Source organism: Strongylocentrotus purpuratus, unplaced genomic scaffold, assembly GCF_000002235.5.
Source record: "Strongylocentrotus purpuratus isolate Spur 01 unplaced genomic scaffold, Spur_5.0 spur5_scaffold_1, whole genome shotgun sequence".
Lineage (NCBI taxonomy): Eukaryota > Metazoa > Echinodermata > Echinoidea > Camarodonta > Strongylocentrotidae > Strongylocentrotus > Strongylocentrotus purpuratus.
Window position 1 is genome coordinate 6,965,593 of NW_022145594.1, and position 10,265 is coordinate 6,975,857.

A 10,265-nucleotide genomic window follows, 5' to 3' on the forward strand; every position below is an offset into this window, starting at 1 on the left:
CTTGGTACACTCTCCTACGTGCGGGAGGCGCCATTCCAGCTTGCGCTTGCCCGATGCTAATCATGCTTATCATATAAACATGAAACAGTAAAAAAGAGAATAAAAAAAATAGAAACTTTTATCCTGAAAACGATCAAATGCATACAAAAAGAAGATATCAAATGATATCATTCTGTATTCAACAATGTATACGTAACACATCTCTTAATGTAAAACAAAACATCCCATATAATGTAATGCCAAGTAAATGGGAGGTCCTGCATGTTAAAAACAATTCACCTGGACTGATCAAAAACTGTACAATAGCATAGGTGACTGATCGTTAGTGAAGATTATGGGACACGCCCCTCAAAAAATCTACAATGTCTCTCCCATGGTAATTAGTAACGAGCCTGATGAGCCGGAGATTGGTATCTTGGTACACTCTCCTACGTGCGGGAGGCGCCCATTCCAGCTTGCGCTTGTCCGATCGTTACTTCGTTCATGGCATGTTCCCGTTTTAGGCAGGTCAAAAACTGCCAAAACGAGGGGTGGTCGGCACCGACGCCGATCTGGAACCTTCGGTGCCAGCCCTCCACATGATTGTTCGTGCGAAATTCCCCCTGCAGTGTCGCATTGAACATGTTCCACATTATGGGCGGGAACCTCGCTGCCTGGCGACCATGTCCCGCGGCTCTTTGAGGTCGACCCACATAAGTATCCTCAAAATAATTGAGGACAGGTTGCAGCTCTGCCCTTGCAATGCCTGCCAAGGCTTCAAACGCCTCCACGGTGTCTTCCACTGGCACAAATGCAATCGCTCCTATCATTCTCGCCTGTGTCCGGATCTCCTCATCCTCGTTGTAGAGCACCTGCAGCCCTTCTTGCTTGATCTAAAAATAATAATATAAAAAACTCATAACAGTACATGTACCAGCCCTTTCACACTTCAGAAATATTGTTTGTTGTCTACCCATTGAGCAAAATGCATAGATATTGGTAACTGTTCATTTAGTGTGGGGGAGGGGGGAGGAACAAACCGCTGTCCCCTATTTTTTCGCCGGAATCCGCCAGGGCTGCCCGAAATTTTCTCCCTTGCCTGACTATACGCCAATGAGCGTTTCCTATAGGAGAAAATTACATGCTTGTATCCTACTCAGCTTCCTTGTGGCCTACCAATTTTCAGTATAACTATCGATTATATTCCCCCCTCCCCCTCCCCTGGCGATTAGAGGTCCGTGTTTTTTCCAGGTCAGTTTTAGGCACAATCGAAAAGAGATATAGCCCCTACCCTCTAATCATCATATAAAGTTTTTGTTACTGGGCTTGAAAGGATGATTAAAAGAAAAAATATTTATTAGAATCCTCCCCCCCCCCCTCTCTCCTCAGCATTTATCATGGCTTGCAAGTCCACTTACTCAAATTTCAAACTCTACCTAATATTTGTATCACTATTTTTTTTTTTTTTTTTAGCCATGAGCCTTGAATGTACTATTTGATCAATAAATGGCGGGTAAAAAAAAGGGATCAACTGTCAATATATAAATATCACCATACCCGTTCATGTATCCTCTGACAGAGATGAAAAAGACATCCTTGAACGTGAGCATTTGGAAATGCCTGGGAAAATGCGTTCTTCGCTGCAAATTCGTAGTCGATCATGATTCTGGTTGGGTAGAAAGCCCTTCCCTCCTGTAGTGCTGCTAGTACCCTTGCATATGACGCCTGGTCCTTATTTAGCATGAGGCAATAAACCAAAGGCACCACATGTCCCTCATATGTGGCGTGGATTGTCCACAACTGGAAGAAGATGGTCGGCACTACCTTGAACGTGCCATCAGCGAACCAACTTTCAGACGTTGACAGCAACTAGTAGCAAAACAGAATGAATACATTTGCATCGAATATTATATATTTCAAACAAACAAACTGTTTCACTTGCAAAATTGTATGTATTATTTCCAAGCTATTTTATTTACTTACTTACTGTTTTTAATTATCATAGCATGATAGTTAAAAAACATAATCGAAATAGGAGATCATGTCGTATCAGAACAATACCCCCTCAGGGGAATTGTTCTAGAACCGATCCTGTACTTTGTCGAGAATAATAACCAATTTTAATTTAATTTCAATTTCAATTTTATAGGAAGTATTTGGATATCTTTATGATGACCTCACAATTTCAATTCATTCTAATGAATCCTGAAATCTTTTTTACTCAATACGTATGCTTTTGCAGCACTTCCTAAAATTGCGGAACCGTAGAAGGCCAAATGGCAATGAACCCCAACACTTGTTCTTACCTGAAGGTTCCTTTCCGTAGTAAACACTAAAATCCGGCGAGGGTCGTTTCTTCCAGAGTCGTGATAAAGGAAAAGCTCTCCACCCAGCGTCAATCGTTGATCTACAGGGATTTCCAGATCTTCCACAGTCATGGGAATGGGGAGGGCGTTTGGGTTCTCTTGGCGCTGTCTCCGGATATTCCTCCTCATGTTGTTTAGTGATGGTAGCGCTGCCCGCCCTTCCTCTGTTACCTCGCATAGTGTCGCCATAAGCACCTGTTGTGGTTTCATTGGACTCAGTGGCCCTTCTCTTCGTTGCTGCTTTAACCTTCGTAGCATTGCTTCTACCATGGTTAGGCGGATGGTTATGCTCCGTTCTATCGCGGAATTGGTTATCACCCATGACCTATTAGAGAAAAAGAAAAAGAGAGAGAGAGAGGAAGTGGGGAGAGAGAGAGAGAGAGAGAGAGAGATTGAGAGAGATAAAACATTATTCCCATATATATAGGCTATTAATCATCCACTAATTATTAGGCATTATGGATGGTAGACGAAATGGGCATTTAGAAAACTAGGAATCAGACAAAATGAATAATAGACCAAATGGTAATAGATTAATTGGGGATTAGACCGAATGACTGTCGTCCTAGATGGCCGCTAGATCTAACGATAAGTAGACGAAACTATTATGGGACCAAGTGGATAGTAGACTGGCTGGTTGTTAACCAAACGGCAATTCACCCTAAATAGCTACATGTACGTTGATCTCAACACAACGAATTAAGTTTCCTAAAAAGCAACTCCTTGTGATTTTTTTGTTAACGGGGAGTCCAACATTGATATAGTGACTTCTCAAGACTAAACCTGAAAAATTAGTGAAGCGTATTGAACAAAGTTTGAATTTTTGAAAGTTAGAATCACTTTCATCCCGTAGATACAAACTTAATTGTTTATTTGATTGTTTTGTGTTTGTTTTGGGTTTTTTCCCCTTTGTCACTATGATTTGATTTTGTAGTTAAATTTCTGTAAATATGTTCATTTATTATAACTTTCATATTTGTTTGTGAATTATATTTTCATTGTTTTATATTTTATTCGAATTTTATGTAATCACGGCCTCGCTGAAAAAACAGCTTTTGCTGAATGCGGGCACAAGTTGTATTTGTTTTAACCATGAATAAATAAAAATATAAAAACAAATATAGGTAGGGCTCTTCGAATTAGCCGAATCGGTATTTTCTGTATAAAGTAGCGGCAGACAACTTTATAATATAATAATATAATAAATTTAATTTATATAGCGCTAAATACAAATGTCTCTAAGCGCTTTACAAATATATTATTACCCCGGTCATTGGATTCAGTGCTTACCCGCACACAATGTGTGCACAATCTCCACTCCCTGGGGAGCATTCCAGCCAGGCGTTACATGACGCTCAAAAACTGTTTGACCAACAATGACGGTCGCATCCTACCGGGTACCCATTTAACACCTGGGTGGAGAGTAGCAAGTGCAGGTTAATATCTTGCCAAAGGATATTAGTGCCGTGTCGGGATTCGAACCCTCGACCTTCGCATCTCCAAGTCAAGCGCCTTAAACCACTCGACCACGACACTCCCTTTCCCGTTTGTTCCTACACACAAAAAATTATTTCTAGAGAACCTGTAATAATATACTCTCCATATTATATTTTAAGTAGTGCCCCAAGGATGAAGGCGCTTGGGAGAAAAAAAAAATCTTCATATTTGTGTACAAGACAAACGAAGGGTTATTTGTCACTACGGCACAATCCAATGAGAGAATTGCCAATTTGAGATTTGCATGGATGTATATAGTGATCTCATATATCAAACATTCATTATTTTCTTATCATTGGTCCGATTTATTCCAAACTTTTGCCATTCTGTTTCTCTGATGTATCTGCTTTCATTCCTTAAAAGCAATGGAATTGTTACAAGGGTTGGATTTCCTTTGAACCGTAAAGATAGTCCCTTTTGCAGCAAACATCTAATGCTGTCGAACTTTGTAGGAATTATGAATATGTCATGTATGTCCTATCTGTGAAATATAAACGTTAGCAGTGTCCTAATATTCAAATTATGCAAGGAAACCCGTTTACTTGCTAGACTTCACCGTCAGACACTATTGAGTGACTGACTGGCCTTTTTTCTTCTTTGGTAATAACATATATAAAATGAGCTGTAAAGGGTACATAAGCATTTGCCTACATCAATAACCCACTTCTTGTAATGGCCAAATTAAACTGATTGAATCACTGCGCAGCTTAAAACGTACGACCATTCGGTACAATGGTCTGAAAATCAGACTGTTACTTACTGGCTCTATAGCTCTTAAGTCGATTCGACAACTAATATGGTTATTTTCCCACTTAAAGACATTTTCAAACCCCCGTTTTTTAGGAGAGTTCTAAATTAGTATTATCTTTCAAATGCCGTTGGAATTTAACCTTTTCATTTTTTGGCCTGCAAATGGGAATAGTACCTTTAACAGGATTGTATCTGTGGTTTTACAGAAATATTTGTGTGGAAACCAGAAGTAGCCAGTCATACTTAATCAAGCAGGTAAATGAGAGGAATGGGTCGGTGAAAGTTTAAATGAATTCCGATTAAAGATAAGATTTTATTTTGTTTAAGTTGCAAACTCCCCTCCCTTCTACTCTGTACTAAAAATCAGAAATCTTTATTTTCCTTAGACAAAATTTTCAGTTATACATGCACCCTAAATATACTATTTCAAATGTGTTTTCCTATCCAATCCTTGTATGGAAGAAATCTATTCCGTCATCAACAACGAAGAGAATTAAGTTGATTACATTTTCTGAGCAAATTGGAGAGGAGTGCGGATACGACACAATGTTATCGATAATGTAATGTCATTATTATTACTGAAAATATTATTAATGACAATTTTAATATTTTCCTTCTTAAAGCGTCTGGTAGACGCCGTAATAGAAAATGAGGAAAATAAAAGAAAATAATTGATTACATTTTTGTTTCCTACTTCATAACTGGAAGGGGTTGAGCTCTAAATCTTTCAGAGTATTGTTCAAAAATTGTATTGCATATCACAAGCCATCTGCAGAAAAAATCTCATCGAGATTTTGAGGGCTTGCAAATGTGTGATACTATCTTTAAAGACAAAATTTGGAAAATTAGCTACATTAATGCCTTTGCTTAATTGTAGTGAGACTGTCAAATTGATGATTTGTCAGCTCTGAATGCGAACACCATGCACACCCATCGATGACCTCCTGTTACCCTGCTTAACATCCGTTAGTTCATGGATGACTGATCACAAGTTAAAGAACAAAATAATCACAATTCTAACTTCAGGTCAGCGAGAATGAACAAAAAATAACATTAACAACAAAAACAAATCTTAATATCTCTATTTCATTTAATATGGACAGAAATTAAACTTGGTATATCTTGTCAGTTACTTTTATCATATTGGACCTATATGTCATGTTTGACTGTGCACAAATTAAAGACAAAATAACCATGTTTATTCCTAAAATGTATGTCATTGCTTCCTTTATTGTAGAACAATGTTTTTCAGAAGGTCGTTGACCTCCATCCATTACTTCATAATAATATTAATAATGGTGGCTTCTTATATAGCGCACATGTCTGTCACGTTGTGACGCTCCTGGCGCTGCCCCGATTATTACCCTTGCTTTAGCAAGGCGGCCACTGCGGCGCTCTAGCATTTCAACGAATTAATTCCTACCAGGTACTCATTTACATCACCTTTGAAATGTGGCTATTCCTCTCTTGTTTGTGTGTTTGTGTGATTGTATGTTTTTCCCTTAATAAACATGCTGGCTCGGAGTGTAACCTCACTAGTCATAAGGACCGCGATTTATTACGTGGAACTTCCGATACGTGAAGAACCGCTATTCATAAAACGGAAAGAGGGCCACTATTCACAAAAGCGTGAGGACTGTTATTCTTGAGGACCGCTATTCATAAAGTGAGATAAGGGTCGCTATTCATAATTCACATCTAGGGGTCATTACTCTTAAGGACCGCTATTCATAATACGAAATCGGGGTCGCTATTCATAAACAAATTGATGTCCTTTATTGTTTAATATGACATTGCATTTTTTGTATTCTATCTTTAATTTGTGCTCACTCAAGCATAACCTAATAAATACGATGTGGGGGAAGGTAACTGACTAGCTTGCCGTCTTTAGTTTCTTTCAACAACAAGAAGTAAAGAAATACCTTTATGACTTAATAATTTTTTTCCTTTGTTTGCGCTCAGTCAACCATGAAATGATGGAAACATCGTCACTGAAAAGTGGGGTGGCAACGCATATTACGGAAAATGTTTGCGTTTTAGGCCGGTCTCCAAATTTTAAGTAATATTTTAATGTGGTTATTTGTTTAATCTTGTGCTCAGCTATAACCGTTAAGTAATTGATTACGATCTCAGTAGATCATTAATAAGCTTACGGTTCCTCTATGAACTGAAGCAACGACACTAATTTCATGAAGTTTAAACTGTGATTCTTATTTTATCCCCTTTACCTTGTGCTTATGGTAGGCAATGCCAGCCCACCCCCTCCCCTCCTCTGAAAATACCACTGCAAGGAGGTCCTCTCCGAGTGTGATGTTTGCATATAGTGCGGAAAATCATCAATTTGGCTGTCCTTAGCTACAGCAATGACATTGATCTTGCGAATCATTTATTTTTCGGTCTTTAAAGGGACTTGGTAACATTGTTTATATGAGAGAAAATGGTGCTAAGGCAGTGACTTCATTGCTAGATGTACAATTAAAGATAATCTGAAAGTTTGAGTGAAAACGGACCATTATTAATGATAACCATTGGGAAAAACTGATCTCACTGATCGATTCCTTAATTCTCCCAACTATATTATCACAATTTAATTACATTTCAGGTGAAAGTACATCGTCTTGTGACGATTGCAACAAACTGGCTCTTCATAACATTCCAGACATTTTAGTGTTGAAAGATTTTAAAAAGCCTGTCTTATGTCTTATTTTCATGGAAAAACGGTTTGGAAAATTCAAAAATGGTTGGGAGAATTTACTGTTAATCACTGTTAAAGGGTGTTACTCAGTGTCCGCTTCAAAGAAAACCGTGCATTTATTTGTGGTTTAAGAATTTTCTCAGGATTTTTGCCTGTAAGTACGGTAAAAGGAATATAATAAGTAACATTTCATACAAAAATTACACCGTTTTTTAATCAACCTTCAACAATGTTACCGAATCACTTTTTGAGTTCTTAATACGGCCGGGGGGGGGGGGGGTGATTATGCCCCCTTAAGATCGCTGCCGTGAAACGGCCGATCTCCGCGAAAATTTGCACGCATGTCAAGTGAAGTGTATTATACAATATTATGATAATTTCAATTTTTTGAAAAATTCACTTATTTGCATATTTATGGTAATTTATGCAAATAAGGTCATAAATCACATTTTACCCATAAATCATATATTATTCATATTTAAGCATCCGATTTTCAAAAACATTCTTTTAAAGATGCGCAAGACTCGAAAGAAAAAGGTCAGCGAGCGTCGGGGCGCCATCCATATGCGTTCCCGAACAATTAGAAAATCGTGGAGGGGGGGGGGGCATAATGCCCAGGGGCGGATCCAGGAATTTCTTCCCGGGAGGTATATGGGGGGCACACGGGGGGGGGGGTAAGAGAACATATAAATATTTTTGTTTTAGTCCCCCAAAACGCAACGACTCAGCCAGCCGCTGAATAAACGGGGGGGGGGGGGGGGGAGGGGGGGGGGGGGGTAAGCGGAGATAACTTTTTTTTGGGTCCCATAAAAATCGCAGAAAAAAGCGGGGGGGGGGGGGGTTTGGTAAGCGGACACTTTTTTTTTTGGTCACGAAAATTGTAAATTTGACATTTTGTTTCGTTGGGGTCAACTTTTTAGGTCAGGCATTTGTATATATATATATATATAATATATTTTTTTTTTTTTTTAATTTATATTTTTTTTTATTACAAACAATTATTGAATTTTGGGGCCCGTGGGCACGTCTCTGTTTTTCAGTACATTTTGGCGAATTTAGGGCTGATTTTAACATATTTTTGAGCGGCGGGGGGGGGGGGAGGGGGGGGGACGTGCCCCCTCTGCCCCCCCCCCCCCGGCCTTATTAGGGTTAAGGTGTGTTGAGTCAATTATGACTCAATGGCGACCTCTGATTTTTATGGAAACGTTACGTAAGAAAAACGGACACAGTTGTGTCTAGGTGAATTCGTTTAAAAGTTTGCAGTTAAGAATTTATAAGGAGCTGTTTAGGGGAACAACCCTTTTGAGCCGACTGTCCATTAATTATATTGACCAAAGAGATCACTGGTCCTAGGAAGCCGTGCGTCTAAAGTTTTAACTTAAATTTATGCTATGCTAGTGTCCATTTAAAAAAATTGAAATTATTATATGAATTGTTAGGCTCTGTTCAACCTTAATCATTTTCATATTGGTAATATATTAGACAATGGGCTGTGGCGTAGAACCAATAGGCTCTGGGACTTATGTATTGTAATAAACGGTTGGTACAAGTCATTCACTCCACAATATGTTGGTACGTTTGATGCTTACCTTAATTTTTGCTCTGCATTGTCGTGTGTTCCTTCGTAGCTCACATTCAAAGCCCTCGTACCCATCTGCCAAATCTTTTTGCTTGACGTACATGTATCCTCCCAGGAGGAGCTTTCGCCCACCCCTCTCGCTCTGTATCCATTCCATCTTTGTGAAGTTTGACTTAATATGCCACGAGTATTGAATCAAATTCAATTGCCAGAAGACGCATGTATCAAATCGAATTCAATTGCCAGAAGACGCATGTATCAAATCGAATTCAATTGCCAGAAGACGCATGTATCAAATCAAAGTACGGAATTTACATTTCTTAGAAATTTAACAATACATTGCGCGCAGATGAGTACGCGTTACAGCTAGTCTCCCCCAAAATGGCCCAACAAAGAAATTAGGATGTAAGATTTCATTATTTATGCATCCTCTGTAACTTTTCTAATCAGCTGATAGTATATTTGTCTTTGTATGCATAATAGGCCCTCATCCACGATCTATTCCAAACTAAAGGTTCTCTTCATGTTTATAAATGTAATGTAATATATATATTTATATATATATATATATTTCTGTTGTCATGGTGAACTCAAATATGTTTTCTTGTACTGTAATTATTTTGAAATAAAAATTGCCTTCAAGTTAAATATATGGTATGTACGGTGCCATATTAAAGAAAATAAGTATGTCTTGTCCTTTTTTTTCTTGCTCGTTCACTAAATCAAGAAACAAATGTGCCCATACGTGTGTACATAGCTCTTGACGAATGCCAGAGTGATGCAAAATAAATAGTTTGTGAAGAATTTAAGATTGGGCGAAACTTTTCATTTCTTAAGAGGGCACTGTGTCTAACAAAAATTTGAAATAACGCTGCTCAAGAGAAATCCTTCGTAGAAAACAGCAACCACAGTGGTGTTGCATACATTATAGTTAAAGAAAAATGTGTAGTAATGAGAGGAACATCACGCGCAAGTATTTGAACGAATGTGGGTTCATGCACGGGATTTTATGGGCTCGTAGCCTTCACAACATCTCTCAATGTGTCAAATCGTCTTTTGCTATTGAATCCTGATTGTCTTCGGGGGGGGGGGGGGTAGTTGTCCTCAGGCGTAGTTATCCATGGGGGCGGGTAATTGTCCTCGGGGGGTAATTCCTCAGGGGGTAGTTTTCCGGGGGGTAATTGTCCTTGGGGGTAATTGTCCTCGGTGGGTTGTTTTCCGGGGGGTAATTGTCCTTGGGGGGTAATTGTCCTCGGGGGGTAATTGTCCTCGGGGGTAGTTGTCCTCGGGGGGTAGTTTTCCGGGGGGTAATTGTCCTTGGGGGGTAATTGTCCTTGGGGGGTAATTGTTATCGGGGGGTAATTGTCCTCGGGGGTAGTTGTCCTCGGGGGGTAGTTTT

The 10,265-nt window shown here is 39.1% G+C and overlaps 1 protein-coding gene across 1 annotated transcript; it reads right to left on the reverse strand.

The window, feature by feature from the left end:
- Window positions 1-428: 428 nt before the first annotated feature.
- On the reverse strand, window positions 429-2,543 carry LOC115921227. The gene is made up of 3 exons (XM_030978491.1): window positions 2,286-2,543; window positions 1,537-1,848; window positions 429-872 (listed from the first exon to the last, which is right to left on the reverse strand). The coding sequence occupies exons 1-3, from the start codon at window positions 2,532-2,534 to the stop codon at window positions 429-431; spliced, it is 1,005 nt and encodes a 334-aa protein (XP_030834351.1). The 5' UTR covers window positions 2,535-2,543.
- Window positions 2,544-10,265: the final 7,722 nt, after the last annotated feature.

Coding starts and splice junctions, on each gene's coding strand:
- LOC115921227 (XM_030978491.1), bottom strand. CDS start 2,534: ATGGCGACACTATGCGAGGTAACAGAGGAAGGGCGGGCAGCGCTACCA. Junction 1,849..2,285: donor CTACGGAAAGGAACCTTCAG/GTAAGAACAAGT, acceptor TTTTGCTACTAG/TTGCTGTCAACGTCTGAAAG. Junction 873..1,536: donor GTCAGAGGATACATGAACGG/GTATGGTGATAT, acceptor TATTATTTTTAG/ATCAAGCAAGAAGGGCTGCA.